The 22,952-nt window shown below is 35.7% G+C and overlaps 5 protein-coding genes across 5 annotated transcripts in view; 3 read left to right on the top strand and 2 right to left on the bottom strand.

The window, feature by feature from the left end:
* The window catches only part of LOC116298677 (solute carrier family 23 member 2), a 30,264-nt gene extending 28,887 nt beyond the window's left edge, over positions 1 to 1,377 (bottom strand). The window contains exon 1 of the mRNA XM_089028570.1: positions 1,237 to 1,377. The gene's annotated coding sequence lies outside the window, so the exon portion shown is untranslated. The remainder of the gene's footprint in view (positions 1 to 1,236) is intronic.
* Positions 248 to 1,661, top strand: LOC116304793 (developmentally-regulated GTP-binding protein 2-like). Its single transcript, XM_031714578.2, has one exon. It carries the CDS (start codon positions 376 to 378, stop codon positions 1,471 to 1,473), a length of 1,098 nt encoding a protein of 365 aa, XP_031570438.1. The 5' UTR covers positions 248 to 375; the 3' UTR covers positions 1,474 to 1,661.
* A 783-nt stretch (positions 1,662 to 2,444) lies between these two features.
* LOC116304817 (dCTP deaminase-like) lies at positions 2,445 to 5,803 on the bottom strand. Its single transcript, XM_089028571.1, has 4 exons — positions 5,653 to 5,803; positions 5,307 to 5,572; positions 4,962 to 5,266; positions 2,445 to 4,666 (listed from the first exon to the last, which is right to left on the bottom strand). Exons 2-4 carry the CDS (start codon positions 5,440 to 5,442, stop codon positions 3,758 to 3,760), a joined length of 1,350 nt encoding a protein of 449 aa, XP_088884697.1. The 5' UTR covers positions 5,443 to 5,572; positions 5,653 to 5,803; the 3' UTR covers positions 2,445 to 3,757.
* Positions 5,804 to 7,319: 1,516 nt separating this feature from the next.
* On the top strand, positions 7,320 to 17,747 carry LOC116304771 (uncharacterized). Its single transcript, XM_031714553.2, has 14 exons — positions 7,320 to 7,772; positions 8,387 to 8,454; positions 9,457 to 9,596; positions 10,253 to 10,311; positions 10,611 to 10,670; positions 11,258 to 11,293; positions 11,818 to 11,930; positions 12,600 to 12,739; positions 13,907 to 13,984; positions 14,449 to 14,470; positions 15,196 to 15,264; positions 15,645 to 15,691; positions 15,972 to 16,053; positions 16,440 to 17,747. The coding sequence occupies exons 1-14, from the start codon at positions 7,579 to 7,581 to the stop codon at positions 16,538 to 16,540; spliced, it is 1,209 nt and encodes a 402-aa protein (XP_031570413.1). The 5' UTR covers positions 7,320 to 7,578; the 3' UTR covers positions 16,541 to 17,747.
* A 78-nt stretch (positions 17,748 to 17,825) lies between these two features.
* Positions 17,826 to 22,952, top strand: part of LOC116304761 (phosphatidylinositide 4-phosphatase SAC2) — a 39,862-nt gene continuing 34,735 nt past the window's right edge. Inside the window, exons 1-4 of the mRNA XM_089028034.1 lie at positions 17,826 to 18,056; positions 18,198 to 18,278; positions 20,763 to 20,899; positions 22,403 to 22,534. Of these exons, the coding sequence (XP_088884160.1) occupies positions 17,960 to 18,056; positions 18,198 to 18,278; positions 20,763 to 20,899; positions 22,403 to 22,534 (447 nt within the window). The 5' untranslated portion in view covers positions 17,826 to 17,959. The remainder of the gene's footprint in view (positions 18,057 to 18,197; positions 18,279 to 20,762; positions 20,900 to 22,402; positions 22,535 to 22,952) is intronic.

Here is a 22,952-nt window from a genome sequence, read left to right as displayed (position 1 = left end):
TATATTTTCAAATCTAAGCAACTCCTAGCTCTGACTTTCGAGTGGAGAGGCCCATTGTTTCAATCAATAATTAATGGACTTACAAAAGTGAGTTTCTAAGATTTCTACTTACTTAATTCATTCTGCTGTAAAGATTAAGAATAACTTCATTATTTATTATAAATAGATATTAAATAAGAATTTCCCAAAGTCGAGGGGATTTGAGGAGAGTGTTTTTTGCAGTGCTTGGTCACCCTGTGGAACAGAAGTCCAGAGAGCCTGGTAACGAATTGTGGGATATTTGTACAACGTGGACTATAAGAACCGACATTTTTTGACTAAAATCTTTCTAAAAATCTTATTCTAAACGTCTTTTCTCCTTCACAAAAATTAACCATGGGTATACTAGAGAGGATAAGTGAGATCGAGAAGGAAATTGCTCGCACGCAGAAGAACAAGGCGACAGAATACCATCTTGGTTTACTCAAGGCAAAACTGGCCAAGTATCGGGCACAACTCCTTGAACCACCTAAAGGGTCAGCAGCAGCTAAAGGAGAAGGGTTTGATGTTATGAAATCAGGTGATGCTAGAGTAGCTCTGATAGGATTCCCATCTGTGGGCAAGTCTACGTTACTGAGCAAGATGACTAAGACCCAGAGTGCTTGTGCATCGTATGAGTTCACTACTCTCACTTGTATCCCTGGAGTCATCACATATAATGGTGCTAATATACAACTGCTGGATCTACCTGGTATAATTGAGGGGGCTTCGCAGGGGAAAGGCCGTGGTAGGCAGGTCATAGCAGTGGGGCGTACAGCGGATCTAGTGCTTATAATGCTTGACGCATCCAAGGGCGAAGTCCAGAGAGGCCTCCTTGAAAAAGAGTTGGAGAGCTGTGGAATACGACTAAACACCAAGAGGCCAGATATTTATTTTAAGATCAAGAAAAGTGGAGGGATTAAATTCAATTCTACCTGTAGAGTGACACACGTTGATGAGAAAATGGTTATGATGATTTTGCATGAGTACAAGATCTTCCATGCTGAGGTGCTATTTAGAGAGGATTATACTGCTGATGAGTTGATTGATGTCATCAGTGATAACAGGAAGTATATCCCATGTGTATATGTCTATAACAAGATTGATTGTATCTCTCTTGAGGAGGTTGATCGTCTGGCTCGTTTACCTGATTCAGTTGTAGTAAGTTGTGAATATGAGCTCAACTTGGACTACTTACTAGAGGAAATATGGGATTACCTTGCATTGATCCGTGTGTACACAAAAAGAAGAGGTGAGCCTCCAGATTTTCAAGGAGGTCTGATTCTACGTCGTGGTTGCACAGTGGAACATGTTTGTCACAGAATCCACAGGACTCTAGTGGATAACTTTAAATATGCCTTAGTCTGGGGGACCAGCACAAAGTACAGCCCACAACGAGTAGGAATCAACCATATTATGAACAATGATGATGTCATTCAGATCATGAAGAAATGAAAACTATGCTAAAGTTTACAGATATAAAAATTAACAGTTAGTTATGATGATATTGTCACACAGGTCCTGCTAAAGTTGGCCAAAAATCATAATCTAGCAAATTTTGCAAATATTATGGTATTGCTTGATGTTACTCGATGCAGGTTTTAAACACTTCAGTCCTTCAAAAATACAAAATTTCACCCGCATTTTGTGAATTTAAGAATGTTAATTTTGTGCTCTGAGATTTACCCCTTATTTTACCCTTATTTACCCCTAATGGCATTCATTAAAAATGCCTGGGTACTCCTATATTGCTATGAGAAATTTGACTATTAATTTTTTTTTCTGATAATTAAAAAAAAAAAGAAATGCAAGTATTAGTATGGGTCCAAAATAAAGATGACAAAATGAATTGTCTTTAAAGTTAGAACCGTATTTGGTAATGTTTACCATCAAACATAATATGTATTTTTGAATGACATTGACTGGAAATCCTTTCACTTTCCTTTTCTCAAAGCAAGCCTTGACGTGCCCTGGCTTGCAGGTGATAATATTTCCTAGAAATTTGAAGAATGGAAATGTCAACATTTTTTTTTTTCAAAGAAAAATGAAAAAATATTTTTTATGTAGTGTATTTATATAATATCTCATATTTCTAGGAAATATTATCACCTGCAAGCCAGGGCACATCAAGGCTTGCTTTGAGAAAAGGAAAGTGAAAGGATTTCCAGTAAATATCATTCAAAGATACATATGAAAAATGTCCACATTTTTCTTTAATTTGTTCATCTTTGATGTATTTGACAAAACAACTAAGTTATATCTCTCTTCATTTTAAGAAAATGCTTGTGATATAGCCAGAAGTATTGATGCGTGAACATAGCCGACAGCTTTCTTGATTAATCTTTTGGCTTTCCATAAGTGAACATGTCATTTAATATACTAGGATTTTATTTTCATTTATAAGGAATTATTTCAACAACAAGTGATAATTGTTAAATTTTGCTTTTATTGTGCAACAAAATTACTGTATATGAAAATTCAACATAAATTTACAATTATAATTAATACATAAATATCATATATTAAATAATGATTTGACTTATTCAAGTTGTAATGGAGACAGAACTGAATCTGCATGATCATTTTCCAAGAACCAAAATAAGCCATAAGCTTAGAATTAGCTTTGCTAAAAATCTGAAATATGTCCTGATTTTGGAAAATAATAATAATTATTATCATATAATAATTATCCATAAAATACCTATATTTCTCCTTTTCGAAAAACTGATATTTTCACATGTGAAAATAACATGTTATTTCACATGTGAAAATATCGTTATGTGTATTTTAGCTATTAGTTTATAAATAAAAACTTTTTATAATAATAAAAAGCTTATTTAGTTGATTTTATGGATAATTATATAATAAACAGAATATTACATGGAGACTTGGAGATACGAAATTTATCTTCTCGTGTTGAAAATCTCTCACTCGTTCACTGTGCTCACTTGTGAGAGATCTTTTCAACACTCGAAGATAAAATTCGTATCTCTGCGCGCCCATGTAATATCCTCTATTTATGCTAAGAAAAGCTGCCAGTTTTCCTCAGCTGGTCACTAGCTTAATTTTTTAACATAGAGGTTTTTATATTGTTCATGTTAAAATAGTCAGACTGTTATCCCTCCAATTTGATTCTTAAAACTAAACTATAAAGTGATGCCTTACAAATGTTGAATGCAATAATTTACCCTTAAATGTATATATCCATAAATTTCTTGATAACTGAAACTCATTCATGAGCAAATTAGTTCTTGTATCCAAATGTAACAACTTGCAAGTTTTGTGCTGCTGAATTAAATATGAATTTCATAATTTTCGTGAATAAGATAATAATTGTAATGATTGACACTAAACAAATTCCAAGTTGCTTGAAGCATATCTTTTTAAGAATTTGTAAGAATAAGTTTTTTTTTACTTTATTGTGGTTTAATTTGTTTGATTTTATTAAATACTGAATTAAACGTGGTCTGTCGTGGTTATCGAGACTTGTAACGTGGAACACAGGGAGCTCAAGTCAAGGATTCCGTCATCCGTCGAGTTCTCTACGGGATCCGCCCCACAGAGACGAAGCACTAGCTACGGCGATTACTTGTAAACAGACTTCGCTTAACTTTCTGAATATTTTTCACTTGCAAAACGAAGCCCAAAATATGCTCAGACTAACTCGAAAGCGCGGAATATTCCTGGCCTATCTACATTTCAGGTCATGAATATACCTGTGTGGTTTATGGTTCAAACTTTACTCCCTGCTCGGCCAGAATCCCTTTAACATTTTTGACGTTATGGCTTCAGTAAAAACCTCGTTTTCTGCAACATCACGCCTAGACTCTTGAGGTACGACTACATTTTTCACTCCAGCCTGAATCAGCATGGGAACGCACTCTCCGCATGGGATCTTGTTGCTGTAGAGAACTGATGACTCGTGATCCATATTTTTCACGTTTCTCGTCAGCAAGGCGTTTTGTTCTGCATGGATAACGTAGGGTTCTTTCTTCTCCCTCGAGTCGTCGTTGTCTGAGGCCCTTGGGAATTCTCCGTATAGCGCCTTGGCTGGGAATCCATTCCACCCAATGGCTGTAACTTGGTTGTGCATCATCAGGACACATCCAACGGGGGCGGTTGGGTCGTCGCTCCTTTGTGATAGCATTTGTGCCATCCTGCACATATGCAGGGCGTGCTTTTGCCAAGCGCTATCACCTACAGTTGGATCAGGTAAGACAGTTGAGACAGTTCGTATAGCTTTGCTCTCATCATAGTTAACTATGCCATCAGTTGTCTCTTCTGCACCTTTCGGTTCCTTGCTTTTCTTCTCTGTTAAAGGGGAAGAATGTGGATCTATTTCTAAGAACTTCACATAGTCTGGAACGTCTCCTTTGGTTGCTGTTGCGATCCACTCCAGCAAATTTTCCATGTCTTCATTGGTTTGCTTTTGCATGTTCGGGTCTTTAAATGCTGGCCATTCCAAGACTGTGCTTGCATTATTGATCCAATCAGTACTCCAGTACTCTTTTTTCAGAAGGTCTCTGTATGCTATTATCTCTAAGTCGTTTCGTGGATTCTTTAGAAACGGAGAATGCCTTTTCCTCTGAGCTTTGAGGATAGTGTCACTGACTTTTGGTATATAAACAGAGAGGCCTGTCGATGAAGCCTGGAAAAGAAAGCGAAAATATTTACTTTGAACTTCTTTTTTGTGGATCTCAAATTTCCGATTAGAAAAAGCTCAATCTTTTTCTTGGGCTCAAAATTTTAGTTTCTCGTTTTATTTCTATATTTCATTAATGGCCATTTTGCATTTTATGCTTTTTGAATTGTGCAGATAATCTTAACTGATTAATTTTATTTAATGCGTGAATGCTGTATACGCTAGGCAAACATCGAAGTTGCAATTGCAAGTTACCTTATTCTATAGTTTATAAGTTCAAGTATCTTATTTTACTACGTACCTTGAAGAGCCTATCCACTTTACGGACATCTTCTTTGTCATTCAGTTCTGGTTCTATGGGAAGATAAAACACTTTAGCCACCTCACATTGAACGAGTAGTTTGGCACAAAAAGAACATGGTCTTCTTGACAGGTACACTTGGCAACCTTCAGCCCTCTCTTGACCAAACTTGTTCAGCGCGCTAACGGCTGCATGGATGCCTCTATGACTGCAGTCTACGGACAAGGCCCTGTCGTTTGGTAGCACAACAACTGCGCCAGCTTTGTGATATTTCTTCACTGGCTTTAGCGGGCGTTCCCCTGTCTCTGCATGCTCGTACTGGATTGCCTTGCTTAAGGGACTCGCCTTCCGGAGAATCTTCAATCTCAATCCATAGCGCTGTGTTCATAAACATATCAGGCTTGCTGATTCTTGGTAGCTGTTTCTCGTAACCAGCACTGCTATACTCAAGTGATTCCAAATCTTCATCTTCTCCATGCATGCTTCTTGCTTTTGGAAAACTGCGAAGTTTAAAAGATTAGCCTAACTTTCACTTTCACTTTCTTGCCCTTGCTTGTCCTGACATTGATCGCTCTTGACTTCTTTCCAAAGCAATGTCGTCTTTAGAATCCCTACAAAATTAAATCATTAAAATAGTTTACGATCTTCAGATTAGAAAATATAATTCTTCAAAAAAAAAGTTTTCACTTACGAGGCTACTTGTACTCGGGACTGTACGCGATGATAGCCGCTATATATCATCTGCACTATCTTGCCTCGGTTGTTGACTCTTCGAAGACTTGGTCCCGAATGACGGCACTTCCAGTTGCAAGGAAACTATATACTTTGTTTCTACCTTATTTAAAAATACGTAGTTTGTGAACGAATTTACTTTCATTTTCATGCAGCGACTTGTTGGTTTCGACCACTGATGATTGGCTAGGGGATCCTTCCGCATAACCGCGCAGATATATAAACAATTGCAAAAGTTCTCAGAAGAAAAACAAACTAGTCCAACATAACTATGAATCATTATATTTCGCTATAATTATTTTTCCTCTTTCAATTTCAGTTATCACTTCCGGCAGTACCAGTAAAATAATAAATAAATCATCACGTTTATTATTGTTATCTCAATATATATAAACGGGAAAAGAAGTCATCGAAAATCCAAAATCTCCTTAAAACAGCTCTCAAATAGCTAGAGTTGTACATGTTGAAGATTATTGTTTTCTAGTTTCCGGGATGACCAACAAGGTCTTGCATACAGTACTTCAGCTGAATCTATCATTATAAATCAGTCATCTTTGCTAAATCTAAAATCCCTTGCAGATTAATTAATAATAAAAACTAAATTAGGTTTGAAACAAAAGTTGCCAACTTGCAATTTCATTGAAGCGAATTGAACATATTCTACAATCAAATCATTTAGGAATAAAAATTTTATACATTGTTGTCTTCTGTACTGAGCAGTTCGGGTACACAGATTGAGAATTGGCAGTTTATAGATAAGAAACAAATATTAAACTAAATAAGATGCATGAAGTTTCCCCGGAAACTAAAGACTTCCCCATTTACTTGAAACTTATTGCTAAATAAGATAAGTGAAATTTCATTCGCGTCGCCCAAGAAATAACCGTGTGATGAACACGGGACTATTCATGCGATCACGTGACTGTTATCTGATATCGCATCGACGATCTGCAACAGCTCTATTGCTATTAGTAATAAATCGTTGAATTTTTCGTTTGTTTGTGTTAACTACTCACTAAAGTTAAGGGATATTTCTGTGATGGTAATGGCAAAAATACAATGAAACATCATATTTGATTTTTTCAATAAAATTTCACCAATGTTTGTGTTATTTTCTTGATATAAAAGTTTTGCTTTCACTTTTGATTCGTCCCTAAAAAACTGTGTTAAAGTATATAAGTGAGCTTGCTTGAGTATTAATCGCATAATACTCGTGATGCCTGTCAAGTCTGTCAATATCGTTCATGACCATGGCTGATAGCTGATACTGACGTTTGATTGATAACTGACTTGGTCGTCCAATGCAATATGGTCTACTTGGTAAGAGGGATACTATAATAATATTGTTGATCTTACGAGGAATCCTGGGAAGGGCCAGTCAGTAACATATCTTATGAATCATGGGTGCGCGTCACCACAGGCATCCCAAACTGAGTTCATGAGAGATATATCGTAAGGCATTTGCAGCAACACAAAAAGAGAAAAAAATAAAAGCACAGTGGACTGACATAAAAAACTAAAAGATAGAAAAAAAGAAAGAATCATTTTCGTTTAAAAGGGTGTGAAGAGGTGAGGTGTGAAGAACCAAAGTACAAAGTGCGTGTCGTGTTCGTGAAAATCCCACAATGCCCTCTGTTGCCTCTAGTCTAAAATTGCCAAAAATATCGCGACACAGGGAGCGAACGGTTGAATGCTTTTTACTCATTTCTTAAAGCAATACGTAGTTTATATATTTTAGTTCTAGAAGTTCTCTTTCGTGAAATAGTTCAAAATGGCCTCCAAATGAATTCAAAACTGAAACAAGATGGACGCAAAGTTCTAAGCTTGAAATTTGACAAAGCTCTACAATATTGGATACTGAAATTCTACTGTTATTATTATCACTATGTGTGAAGCAAAAGACGATACAACAGACAATACAGAACAAAGTCATGGACTGTTGAGGGAAGACCAGGCAAACCAAAACAACAATGGCGTGGGGAAGTTCGATATTGGAGACTTCGTGCACAACCAAAGAAAAATTCGGCTTTTGATTATGCCGTGGATCAGATTCTACCACACTATTTTTAATATAGTTAGGTAAATGGCTGAACATCTTATTACTTATATACGATGGGTATAGGTTTGGATTGCTATCATGGTTTCTCTTTTGGTCATGACCATTCCTCTCCTCACTTACTCTCTCCCCCCCCCCCTTCACGCACGCAACCACCAAAATTTTGTCAGAATTGCATTTTTGATTGCCTATCAGTACTGTGACCCAATTCCTGGCCATCAAAGAAAAATTTATCATTTTTTCAACTCAGTTCCCATTTTATGTGTGCATGTTGAGTGTTTATTTGTTGCTATCACGTCACACCATACTGTCTATGGTTTGTTTTAAACTGGACCTCTAGTGAATCCTTTCTTGACAATCGTTGTCAAGGATGCTAAAACTGGTCTATAAAATGTCTCTCATGCATTTGTATCCCTGGAGATAATAAAAAAAATAGACCTATTCAGCTTCGTTGTTCATTGTGCACATTTCAGATCATGTGATGCCACTCTTGGGAGTTGATTCTATGTCAATATTTTAGCACGTCATAAAAGAACATTTCTCAAGGGAATGTCATGTGATCTGAAATGGGCAATTTCCATACAAAGCTAAAAAGGTCTGTTCTGACTGTGTTTTCATATCTTTTTTAATATCCTAGTTGGAAATCCTTCTATGTATCTTTGTTTTGGATGTCAACAAATTGTTTTATAGCAGTCATGTCTCCAAGTAGGTATTGAGTCAAACTCAAGCAATTTTTCTTACTTTTGAGGTTTGAAGATTTGATTTTCATAATCTTACTTTAGTAAGTCTTGCCCAGGGGGGGGGGGGGGGGGACTAACCTATATTCGCTATACGGGTACATGCTGCCAAACAGGGTATGGTTTTCAGCCATTCTACTCTTGAACAGGGTATATTGCGCTTGCTCTGGAACAGGGCATATGAAATTACGCTCTCTCCTCTCTGGAACAGGGTATCTATTTTCGCAATACCGGAACAGTGTATGGTTTTCAGCGAGCTTGCTCTGGAACAGGGTAAGAATTTTACTCTGGAACAGGGTCAGGGTTCAGAGGGCTCAGTGGCACATCCCTACCCTAAACAGGCAAGAGTACCCCCCGGGAAGTCTTGAAACATGTGGAAACCCTTTTGAACCAATTGTGCATTTTGTTATTGAGGAGCAGGCCTGAGTGATCATGAGCCAACCTTTATAAATATACATGCTTATGTGCAACCATACACATGTTTGCGATGTGTGACAGAGCCAATTATTAATGAGTTTCTTAACCATAAACTGACTTTATGGAATAAACAAGTTCTAATGCTTGATCTGACTGGTTGAAATGTCACTCAAGATGAGAGTATCTATGTTTGATGTATATAATGCATTATTCATTTGATACGTTAAAAAAACATAAATACAATAAATACAGTAGATGATATATGTGGGACTAGGATATCTCCACACACACAAAAAGAACATTCATATCATTAGATATGAATAAAATACATTGTATATAATGCTCGCGTCTTTTTTTTGTTTTTGTGCAGAAGCTCTGAATTGGAACGTTCATAGGAATAGGACTATAGGACGTTGAGAGAACATTTGAGAAGCTGGAAACCATCTCTGGTGTTCTCTCAGCATCTTGGATGTTTGAAAAAACTGAATAATTAAATTTCAAAAACTCCATTCATTGGAATTTATTATCACTGGTATTTATCTGTTGGTTTCAGTTTATTTTGTAATCTTACCTTTGGCATACGTCAGCCTGTTGATGATCATATCTGGAGTAAAGCAATGGGGTGCACAAGGACAAAAGGAAAAGAAACTAAAGTATGGCACCATCAAGAAGAAGGCTGATGACAATGACTTGGTAAACAAATGTGTACACTATTACAGTGCTAATAATCTAGTCTGCGTAGTGGTGATTTGGGGAGAGGGAGGGGGAGGGGGAGGGGGAATAGGCCCTCCCTCTCCCCAAAGCACTACTACGCAGGCTAATAATAAAAAACTGTGGGTACTTGGAAATATTCCAGGAAGGTAACAATAACACTTCTGATTGGTTAAGAATCATTTGACTTGAAATATATCTAGATGCCAACATTTTTTTTTTTTGATTAGCGATGTAATATATATTGTGATGATTGTGGATGTGGATTCAGATTACTGTGATCATGATGATAATGGTGATGGTGATGATATCTACATAATATTGATGAAGATGAGTAGATGATGATTCTGGTGATGGTCGTGGTGATGGTGGGTGTAGTAGTAGTAGTATGGCAAAAATGGACAATCAAGGTGTTTTTTTGTCATATATGATGGGGAAGAGGTGGTGGAGATGATATTAGTGATGATGATAATAATAATTGGAGTGTTTGCTCAAGGTGATGTTAACAATTGCATTTATATGAGTTCCATTTATTTCTACAGAGCTAGGTTTGGGTTATGTAAAAGAATCCTTAAACCTGATGGATAATGTGCAATGCTTTAAATTATAATATATTATTTATCTCATTTTGTCGAAAGAATGTAAAAGTTACTGTAGAAAAACAAGCACATGAAGACATCAAAGAGTTTATTAGTTTGTGAGTAAAAATATATTATATAGAAATACTAAGGGATTTGCTTATAGCACCATTTACTATCACTACCAGAATGCATTGCACACTTTCCCTTGTCCATTTAATAAGCGATTGTCCAATATTGTTTACTATTCTCAGTCAGAGAAATACAGATTAAAATAAGAATTGCAATTCACGAAGCATTTTTAGTATTAAAATGATGCAATCATATGTATTTGTAAATTGTATATTCATTTGTAACTCTGTACTTTAATTTATTAATGATTTTGAATTTTGACAGAATAAATTTGGTTTTGTCATAGACTGATTCAGTTGGATGCATTCAATACTGAGATTTGTACATTCTTTGAGAAATGCCAAAGGTACGAAATAATGTTTTTAAAATCCTTATTATTATAACGAGATCAGATTGTGAACTGAGTCTTTCATCCTGATCCATCTTTAAATTCATCCATCCTTCCATTTCTTCCCATCTATCCTTTCATTTATTTATTTTCTTGTCTGGTCAGACTTCTAAAATGTTTCTTTACTACTTTGTTTTGTTTTCCTTTTTTCTAGTAGGTACTTACTCATCCCTTTATGTAATATATACAGTATGAGTGGCCGTGTCGTATCAGATATACAACCACGAGGCGTAGCCGAGTGATTGTATATCTGATATAACACGGACACGAATACTGTATAGTTACTTATCAAACGTCTAGGTTAGTTCCTTTGTGTTTCACTAAAATTTTCAAAATTAAAGTGAATTTGGCCAAGAAAATCCAACTTAAAGTTTATGCAAATGAACACAGTTTTGTATCAGATTTACAACACTCTTCACGGTCGTGATTTCTGTTGTGTTTTCCTCATGAATTATTAATGAGTTTGATAATATTATTTATATTCTTATGATCTTCTGCATTTATAACTTTGTAACTATACCTGAGTGTACAGTCATTATTTGTAGAATTTTGAAGTGGGAAGACTTGCAAACTTCAGTATGGTAAGAAAAAGCTGCAACAATTTTTTTGACTAATGAATGACTTGTAATGTATTATCTTATCTGTAATTACGCTGTATCTGCAGCATTAGATCTACCGGTTATACTTAATAATAATCACCTATCTAATTTAAGGTGGCTAGTGAATACCTAGCCTTATTAGCTGTGAATATGGCTGCCATGTCTTTGTCATTTGACTCTCTTTGGGATGCTTGCAAACCATCAGGCTGGTAGTTCAATCTCCATGACAGTGGCGTCACCACTTGTTTTTACTTCTGTTAATAATCTTTGCCACTTAATTATTAATAGTCTCTTTGAGCGCACCATCTTGAAAGGTAGCCATGCCTTTACATCGAAGCAATGAACAGTGAGCTTGCAATGATATAAGGTGTTAAAAAAGGTCTTTATCATTACAAGCTCACCGTTAATCTCGCATCAATGCTAAGGCAAAGCTACCTTTCAAGATGGCGCAGGGAACTGTGAAAGGGACTAATAACATTAAGTTGAAACACAATTTTTCGTTTCAGTGTACTTTTTGGCCTGCTATTGGCTATTCTTGTATTGTGTTTCATACCCATCAGACTCTTAATATTGTCTGGGATTCTTTGTGTATTTTGTTTAAATTTTGGATTTCGACCAGGTAAGCTCAACAGTTGCTCTGACTGTACTTTTCATAGCCATTTGACTACGCACCCCAAGATGTTTGGGTATTTCACTGCTGGAGCAGTTTTCATATGAGTGGGAAACAATAATTATGTCAAATTCATAGCAGTACTTTGTCTTACCATGACTGTATTTAAGTGCTGTCATTGGATGATCCACATGAAAACAATGGAAATATCCATTTAAATGTTTGTATACCTACGACTTTGTATACCATGTACATGTTGTAAGTCAGTACTGTACTACTGTACTCACTCATGAAAACTGATTTGTCTTACCTGTAAACTGAAGTGGAAGTTTGAGCCATAATCTCAGGCATCTCAAAATATAAATATAGCTGCTTGTTGTCAAGCATGGGCTGGAAGATTACAAATATTATGAGTTTATCTAAATATGTAGATACAATGCATAGTATGTAAATTACAGGGGGAGAAGAAATTTCTGGAGGAAGGAAGGAGTTGAAGAGAGGGTGTTCATTTTATTCATTTATTTATTATAGTCTCATTTATTTTAATTTCAAATGTGTCATAGTAGTTAATTTTATCACTGTAGGTATGAAAGATAGTAGACTGACATTTCGGACGTTAGTCCTTCGTCGGAGTCAATATTTTAATTTCATATATTTCTATTTTCAATTACATTTTAGTTGCAAGAAGTATTTCACTAATATTCGGCAAGTACCTCAAAAAGCTGGTTACTTTGCTTGGCATAAATGAGTTGTTTCCATCGAGGGACATAAGAAGGATCCCATCCCAAAGTGCCAATAGTGATCTTCAAGATGAATGGGTATGTTGGGATTAATGACACTCTCTGATGGTCATTTTTAAACTCGTTACTCTTTGAATGGGTGCTACTATGTAAGGGTTTTTGAGTGGACTTACAGTATATTATTGGGTGGGGGGAGAGGGGTGCCTATATATGCATGTAGCCAGGACCTATTATCTATGCCATTTAAAGTGCTTATAAGCCTTTGCACAATATTTTCAGAATTGATTCTTTAGATAGTGGATAGTTGATTGTGAAAATACTTCGTCACTTGAATGTCGGGTCTTTAAGATACGAGGATTTATATTCCCAATATGTTAATGACTATGATGTAACATAAGGGATCATTTAATATACAGCACTGCACTCGTTCTGGAATACAGTATTTTAAAAGCATCACCCTTTTACTCGTGACTCACGTAAAGGTTCTTACAAATTTGTTTTCAAAAAATGTCCAGCGTTCAATATAAAAAGTTGCCACAAAATAACTCAAATCCCTTATGTTACGTCATAGTCATTAACATATTGGAAATATAAACCTTCGTATCTCAAAAACCCGACATTCAAATGACGAAATATTTTCACAATCAAATATTCACTATTTAAAGAATCAATTCTGAAAATATTGTGTAAAGGCTTATAAGCACTTTAATTCTTTATCATGGTAAAACTTGGGTCAAATCCACAGGTAGCCCAATGAAGTAGGATAGAAAGAAAATGTTCAATCTTTAGTCTAACTTTTGGGGGGGAATAGTCCCCTTCACAGTTCCCTGCGCCATCTTGAAAGGTAGCCGTGCCTTTGCATCGAAGCGAGACGAACGGTGAGCTTGCAATGATAGAGACATGTGAAGTCTCTATCACTGCAAGCTCACCGTTCGTCTCGCTTCAATGCAAAGGCACGGCTACCTTTCAAGATGGTGCAGGGAACTGTGAAGGAGACTATTAGGGGGAAGTATTTCTAATATTCTAATTTCAAATTTGTGTTGTTTTTTTTTTGTACTTTCTCTGCAATGAGCTGTGGTGGTGATGCTGCTTTTGTTGTTGTTGTTGTTGATTATGGCAACCACAATGAAGATGATATTTGGCTGCATGGCCAAGAAACATCAAAATATGAAAATCTAAAATTTCCTCATAACCTCAAAAAGAGAAAAATGTCATTTCTTTTACAATGTTTCTCTTTTCGTATAGTTTGATGCAGCAGAAGACAAAAGTGATACTGGTATATCCAGTGATGACGATGGCAGTGACACAAATGATGCACAAGGGGTAATGTTATCTTGAAACTTATGCATACAGTACATATATTATGACGAGCGATAGATCGATTTACCTTGGATGTATTGTTTTCCGATTTCAGACCATGTGACATTCCCTTTAGGGGAGTTGTATCCATATTCATAAGTTTTCTCTCACACAACCATTAAACAAAGAAATGATACTCTAGGGAATGACACGTGGTCTGAAATGGGAAAACATTACCCACGCCCAAGGTAAAGAGGTCCATAGAAACCTTTTAAACCCTTAGTATATTTTATTGATTTTATTCAAGCTTTTCATTACACTTGTAAGGATTATTATGGTTTTTTTCTTACAAAGTTTTTGAAATAAATAGAAAAAATAGACCCTTAGTTCATAAATTTAGTGTCACACTTTCTTCATTACAAAAGGTCTATGCTTATTTTTTTAAATAACTATTTTAATTTCGCAATTTCTTCTTCTTTTCCTTACAGGAACAGTCCTCAAGTCAAAGAAGTAAGTGCATTTATGTTTCTTTATCCAGACTGTAGTTTATTTAGATTTTGGAACACAGTATTAACAATATTGATCCAAGCCCTTTAAACTTGAACCCATGGCTTGTAAGAAATAGGTCGACCACTCCCAGCATTATCGAAGTGAAAAGATTAGCTTTACCTTTTACCGTCTTATTAGGAACAGTACCTTCGAGCACTTTAAACTTGAACCCCTGGCTTGGGACCCGGGGGGGGGGGGGGGGGGGACTCCGGGAAAAAAGTACCGGGATGCTCGTCGTATCTCTTAGGGGTGAAAATTCGCGATTTAGTATCTTTTAGGGTTATTAAATGTGAATTTTTGAAAATCATCATTTTCTGGTATCTCTTAGGGTCTCGGAAAAGGAGGGAAGCGTGCATCAATATGGCTTATCCTAGGCGCTTTTTATATAAAATTTAACATTATTTGTTGTGGTATCTCTTAGTGGTTAAAAATCATTCAGCCACGCCCATTTTTAAAGACTTCCGGTATCTTTTAGGGGTCTTTTTGAAAATTTCCGACGAGCATCCCCGGTACTTTTTTCCCGGCCCCCCTCCCCGGGGCTTTGGAGAAATTGGGCAACCCTCCCGACATTGTCAAAGTGAAAAATTAGCTTTACCTTTTACCTTTTAACCATAAGTGGGATTGGAATAAGGAATGGATTGTTTACCCAAGTAAAAAATATTTTTATGTCATTAACTTTTTAACAGAACTAGACTCCAAATCGGTGTTATCACAAATTGCAGACTTTCGAAGAAAACAGAAAAAATTGAACAGTGGTAAGATATGAATAATGGGTGCTCCATATGTGGTGCATTTTATAATTGCCTTTTACCCATTTCATCATTACAAGACGCACACAACTAGCTATAATTTGAGACATCTGGGTTTTAGCTCCCGTCAATCAATCAAATTTCCAATGGTCTGGTTTAGTATTTTTCGAGCCAAAAACCCCAAACAACTAAGGCTGTTTTGGTGGTGCCTAAAAATGGCTTTAAACTCGTATTGTTTATTATCAAATGCAGGAAAGGAACCGGATTTCTTTCATGATTCTTCTTCTATAAAAATAATTTTCTGTCACATTTTATGATTCCTGATTTATTAGTAACTCTACTTTTAATATTTTGGGTGACAAAGGTGAATATTTTTGTTGTTTAAGGGACATGTTCATCGTGTGATGTTCCCTTCTCTATCTTGAAGAAAAGGGTGAGTACAACTTATGACAAAGTTATCGTTGAGTCGTTGCTTAGGTTTGTTAGGCGTCTTTGAAAATTGATGGTGGATGGGTCATCTGAGAACCTCGGACTAACCGTTCTTTTTTCCTGCTAAAATCCTTTGACAAGGCGGGAAGTCCTATCCTGCAAATTCAGTTAATCCTTCAGTTTCACTCAGAGCAAATATTGCATTTTCTATCTTGATTGAACTAGCGGGAAAAGCAAATGCAGCAAACCGTACTCATCCACTGATCTCTTTTATGTCAATGCAGCAATATTGTCGACATTGTGGCAAAAGTTTCTGTTCAAGATGCTGTTCTCACCGTGTTAAAAGATCTGTATTTGGAGCTACAGGTATGAATGATGCTTTACCCATAGCCATAATATTAACCCTATTTTCATATCTTAGCGGCGTACTTGTTATGGGGACAATGGGGCTAGAAGTTACTGGGGACTTATGCAAAAGAGAAGAGGGTGTAGGGTTTACTAACGACTCACAAAAAGCCTGAAATTTAACTGACAAAATAAGCAAAATTTTACCCGACAACTTACACCTGGACCTTATCCAGAGCCTAAAAAAGGAACGCACTCGTCAGTAAAGTAGTGTTTCGTACGCTGTTATACATCGCCACGTGTCTTCCATGTACAACCGATAAACAAAGAAATGACACTCTAGGGACACATGGTATAAACTAGGAAAACTAGGTCTATTAAAATGCTTTAAATATGATTTTTTTCAGCTCCTGCTGCCTACGAAGAAACTGTATTGGTCTGTAACACCTGCTATGACTTGTTAATGAAGGGGACCCCTGAAGAACAGCCTAGCGGCGCTGCTCGGTGATAAAGGGTTACAGGGCCCATATAATGCCAATCCGTGGTTGAGGAACTGAAAAAACTGCGTCGACTTGGCAGTGCATTCCGCTGGAAAAACTGACTGGTTGATACATTACAACCAATTAAATTGGTCATAACCAATCTCAATTGGTTGTTTCAACACGAAAAGCAATTGGTTATTTTCTTGAACACAAAAAGGTTGGTCGTAACAACCATCATACAAATCGTAGACGGTTGTTTTAACGAAGAATAAATGGTTAACACTAATGTTACCAAATAATACAAATAATAAGAAGAAAAGCATGTAAAGCGCTTATACAAGTCTGTTCTAAGTGCTAAATTAAATTACAAAGAAAAAGCTATTTTAAATAAATGAGTTTTAAGATTAGATTCAAGAGAAGATAAATTAGAAATATCTCTAAGTGAAGACGGTAAAGAGTTGCAAAGTTGAAGAGCAGAAATTTAGATTACATAGAGAGTTGACCTATTAAACCTAGAATAAATCATGGTCAACACTAAATAAAATGGGTTATTACTACCAATAACATAGATGGTTTCAACCTAGAATAAATGTTAACACAGTTACCAAATAAAGAGGGTTATTACTACCAATAACATAGATGGTTTCAACCTAGAATAAATGTTAACACAGTTACTAAATAAAATGGATTATTACTACCAATAATATAGATGGTTTCAACCTAGAATTTAAAGCACAGTCGTTAGCAAAGAGGGCCGTGCACGTGCACCCCCCGCAAAAGCTAAAGGTCCGCTGGCTGCGTTAACACGGTACCCGGGACGAATATTTAACCGTCACAACGTCGTATGCTTAGGGGTTCCGTTCACACGGGACTAAGCTATCCGGACAAAAATTTGTACGTCTAGCCCTGCAAATTTGGATCCGGTTCCGTGTAAACGGAACGTATTTTTTATAAAATTAAAGAGACGGTTCCGTGTAAGCGGCATGTACAGGTGAAATTTTTGACCGGCTAACCCCTATAAACGTACAACTTTTCAACGGGTCAAAAATTCGTCCGGTACGCGTTAACGCACCGCCAAAGGGTTGAACCCTTTTAGAGCACGTTGAACCAGGAAGCCTATACTGAGGTCAGAGCAATAATACTTGACAATGACTTTTCTCGATTTATGATTTTAAATGAAGGTGACATTTCTCGTAAGAAATATGACAGAAAGAAAAATTAATTTTCTTGTTATTTTGGCGTTGTTATCGATATCTAGTAAGTACAAGGGAACTGGGAACAAGGCTCATAATGCCTTGCGAGCGACGGCCATATTTTGGCGTTCACCCATGGAAAATGGAAGATGTACCCGAAAGTGTTATAGATATGGTTTAACCTGCTAAACATGCTCACTAGGAGCAACAATCTGGGTCAATTCAAGGCGTATTTTGCGTGTGTAATACGGCATGGAGCTTTACCAAGCCAGAGATAATTTTATCATCCAAGATCGATACTACAGCCTCTGGTGTAACAGGCTGGATGGTGGAGTAGTTCCGCGTCAAGGTACGGATTGTACGGACCTTTTACCAGTGATATTGATATTCCCTCGAAGTGATGCTCTAGAAACATTATTCTTGGAGCTGTACTATGGTATCTGTACTTTTATCGCTTTTGCAGCTTCTCTGAATATTTTTTCTATCCAAGGTGTTCCTCCGAGTGAAGCCTTTGACCCGGTTTGCAAAGGACTCATCTATGGCGTTATTGGCAAAATACAATTTTTCCCCGGTAAGTTAAACGCTTTAGTAAGACTCTGTACGTCCTCTTAACACCTCTAAACCTGAAAGTATCCTAAATAATCAAAGCAAAGGATATATTTTGAGTTTCACGTAGGTTCAACATGGATGTCAATGATGACAGCTATGCTCTATTCGATAGACTCTGCCTTCCTGTTTCGAGCTATTTTTTCCTCAGAACTGTCAACTTCTAAATCGATTTTCATTTATAAGCTTCCACTGAAACACCATCCTTTCATATTGCTACCAATTATTAACGTTCTTGCAATTCTCTTGAACCTTTATTTTTTTTATTCTTGATAAAAATTACAATCGAAATTGGACACCTGCATTTTAAATTCTTAAAAATATACTACAATCATATTTTTTATCATCCACAAATTTACTGTCTAGATTTTACAACATTTTTAAAAAACAACGCTGATATATTAATATAACCTATAAAATTGTTAATATTATTCCTTAAGTATTTTATTACCAATTGTCCAGGCCAAGAAATTCATTGACAATCTTATAAATTGTGGTTTCAAAACCTACTACGGTCACAGCGTATTCTTGCCTATCGATAGATTTTCAGTGTTTTTTTACCAGCATCATGAAACATTTATACCCTACAATTTTAAAAATATTGGATCCAGTCGTTTTATGGAAATTTAGAATTTCTGCTTGCAATACGATCTTACAAAGTGATGTTTTGAAACATAAAAATGGTTTTCCCAGACGTGTCAAAATGGTTTCTTTGATAATGTCCTTATGAACTTTTATTTTTAATCTAAAAATCTGCTGATGATCTTAATTTCCATCCCCTATGAAACAGTGTGAGCTCCAACATATTTGACACATAAGAGAAATATCACTTCAAAGTTTAAATGTTTTTGGCATTTTTTCCTTCATTTAAATACCAAAAAACAGAAAAATTCTACATTGTCTGAAGTGCATTGTCTAATCTATTAAATTATGTCAATGATGTTTACTCCAATTTAAAATTCAATTCACTGGGATAGAATTTAAATGAGATTAATATGTAAATGAGGGAGTCATTCTTCAGCGATTTTTGAATTGGTTATCTGCGTCATTTCCTTAGAGTTCTCATAGCACTTTTGACAGGTAATCAACAACCTTTAAGAGGCAGCACATGTACTATATCATTCTAGATCAATCTGTTTCAAATTAATAAATATTGCATTATCTTAATATTTCCAGCTGATCTGAGGGTTTTGTAAGCCAATCAGAATTAAGAACATTTGCAAAACCGAGGTGTCACTTTTGTTCTTGGATTTCCAGGTCACCAAATGAAAAAATAACATTGCTAATAAGCACTTGATAACAGTCACACAATATTTTTATTTTGCTGGCAGGCATGTTTTTATTTTTCACTTATCAATTTTTGCAAGCTTCATAACACCTCAGATGTTTTGCAGTGAGGACTTGTAGATAAATTGGATCACCATAAAAAGCTTTGTGAAACTGACGTTTCGGGCGTTAGTCCTTCATCGGACTAATGTCCGAAATGTCAGTTTCACAAAGCTTTTCACAGTGATCCACTTTATCTACAAGTTCCTACTGTTTTATTCAGAAACACTGACGCAGTCTACACTAGTTCTCTACTAGTTATCATCACTAGTTTTGTAGTGATATCATTTCTACCTCACCATTTGAGAACAGTTGGCTGTTCTTGGTAAAACAATATGTGTAGAATTTCCCAAACATTATAAAATATATTTTGATTTAAGATTGAGTGGTTTTTCATATTGTTTTTCATTTTCACATGTGGATTTAACAAAATGCCAAGAAATTTGGCTTAGTTGATTCCAAAAGTTTTAGGAAAATTTCCAGAAAAATTATAATCAAATCCTAAAAGAATTCCATTTGTCAAGCTGCCAAAGATAAGAGGCTACTAGTAGCTTTCCGTAATAGTCTGAGTATGATACTGTCACTTTCAGTTGTTAGATACTATAAACCACACATATTATTTTGGAGATTTAAGTTCATACAAATTTCTTTAATGTGTTGTTCCCTTCTTTGCCACAGGGGGTTTTCTGTTGCTTTTATCCTTATTTTACCCTCTGGGCTGATCAAAGTCAGGGCATGATTAACTCACAGATCGAACCCTGAGATCAATATTCTCATTCTCATAATTTTGACAGAAATCAATATTTTGATATACCTTGAAGATTTCTGTCAAAAAAGTGATAATGTGAATGTGGATTTCCTTTACCTGCGATCTGTAATCAATATTTTCTGTCGTATGCATTTTGAAAATTTTGCGATTGAGGCTCCCAGGAATGTGATTTCCATTTTTGAGGGGCAATTGCAGCTGCATTAAAGTCATGTCAAAGCTTTCGGTAACTCATAACAGAAAATCATTTTTTTGCTAAAAACATGGTTGTACTGAAGTCTCCACTCTACCTCCATGATGCCTGTATAATAATATAACGTATTTATAACAATGTCCAATCATGTGTATTACTGACAGGAGCCGAGTGGAAACTACTAGTCATCACAAAGAGAACATCATTAGGACTGTTGCCTGGCAACCATAAGGCCTATAGAATTGACAGGATTGCAGTTCTTCCACTTGCTCCTGGAGAAGTTCCTGACCTTGAACTTGATGTGAGTACATAAAAGTGAAGACAGTAGAATTATGTGGTCTTGATCTCATGATTGAGATAAATATAAAATTCAGTACAGTACTTTGAGACAACTGGAAGCTTCTACTCCGAAGTCATGTGACCCTCTACTAAGAACTCGCATGACCTTGTCCCCCGTAAAACAAAGCAGATGTGTCAAAATCAGGGAAGCATGGGTGGCGTAGATTTTTTCTTTTTTTTAAATGAACCCCATAAATCATAGAAAGAGCACTTCAATATTAGTAATACTAGTACGATAAAGTACTAAGAGAACAAATGGTATTATATTATAATAATATAATTGAATGTTGATTTTAGGGATTTTTTAATTTTTCATCTCATTAATGTGATGTACCTGTAGGATAAATGAATAATTTCTAAATAATAAATGATAATGATTAATAAATGAATACTTAATTTTTGGGGAAAATAAGTTGTTGGACAGCAAGCTCTTGCCAGTCACTGTATTATCTCATATGGATATTCAATTTTTTGGATGAATAATGAATGAATGAATGCAGGGTTTTCATTGAGTTTTGAAATAATAGGAAAAAATCATAAGATGGTTAAATTAATATTTCTTCAACCAAAAACAAGTCGCTTCCGAGCTTTCAGGCACTAGTGCCCATCTTAAGATCATTAGATCTTTTAGATCGTTAGACTTTTTAGATCACTCTTTTATATTTTATAACTTTACATTTTTCTTATCGTATTTAATTTATCTTTTTATGCATATTTTTGTTTATTCATATTTCTTTAATTGTATTATCATAATATTACTTATCGTATATCCTTATTTAAGACCCTACTCAAAACCACTTTTAGTGAGTAGGTTTCCCTCATTAAAGTGCTACTACGACGAAAATTGCTCAAACTTGGATTCAGCTGAAACTTCTTAAAAATACTCTTTAAAGGTCCAATAATCACTGTATGAAGTGTTTTCTCGATATTCAGTACAAAAGTATGATATTTTTACGATTATTTTTTGGAGTCTGTGACGTCATACACTCAACATCAAACATTGCTACATATATTTCTTTGTATATAAATCCTTAATTTATTTTATTCCTATGAAGCCCAAAGGGTGGCTAATGTGCTTATTTCACATTACTTGTGACTATAATTTATATTTTGGGGTGTTTGGGTATTTCTTTCTCCCTTTACTACTGATGTTTTGATCATAAACTACAAAGAAATGTATGGAGCGATGTTCGATGTTGAGTGTATGACGTCACAGACTCCAAAAAATAATCGTTAAAATATCATACTTTCGTCCGGAATATCGAGTAAACACTTCATACAGTGATTATTGGACCTTTAAAGAGTATTCTTAGGAAGTTTCAGCTGAATCCAAGTTTGAGCGATTTTCGTCGTAGTAGCACTTTAAAGATTAGCAAGAGAATTTTGCTCAGTTACCAGAACATTCTGCATTCTCTGACCCTTAATGATAACCCTGTTAATAAATGAATATTATTATTATCCACAGTTATGTGAGAAACACAAAGGGGGTTCAAAGAAATCATTAGGGGGTGGTGATGGACAACAGAAGGGTTTACAACAAACATGGAAGTCTATCAAGTCTGCAGCAAACAACATTAAAGACAATGTTAAGAGCACTGTAAGCATATTTGTTATATAATTAGGATAGTACACATGCATTGATTGGTCAAAAACTGTGCTTTATTAGTGAACAGAGCACAGTGGGGACGCCATCTGCATGCGTAAAGTCCTGCTAGATCCTGCGACCTTCTTTCTTTTTGCAAAAAAAAATTTATTACTGAAATAAAATTTGTAGCTATATAATAAAATGAATAAACAGCTTTTTCTGTGCTCCACTCAGTAATAAAGCACTTAGGAAGCGCCCTAAGCACTTTGGATTAGTGCCGGAGGTGTTTATCACGTGATAGTGTGAGTTTCTCGACCAATCAGCGCGCGAGATTTTCAATAATAACCTGTGTATTTTTACTAATAACTAATATTAGAGGAACACGAAAGAACCACATAGGATGTGATGAAATCCTGGAATGCAGTGACCA

This window comes from Actinia tenebrosa, unplaced genomic scaffold (assembly GCF_029948245.1).
Source record: "Actinia tenebrosa isolate PJP-AT-01 unplaced genomic scaffold, QUT_ActTen_1.0 PGA_scaffold12__29_contigs__length_12842862, whole genome shotgun sequence".
Taxonomy (NCBI): domain Eukaryota; kingdom Metazoa; phylum Cnidaria; class Anthozoa; order Actiniaria; family Actiniidae; genus Actinia; species Actinia tenebrosa.
The sequence above is the reverse complement of the archived record's forward strand: the minus strand, read 5'-3'. Positions and strand labels throughout refer to the sequence as shown.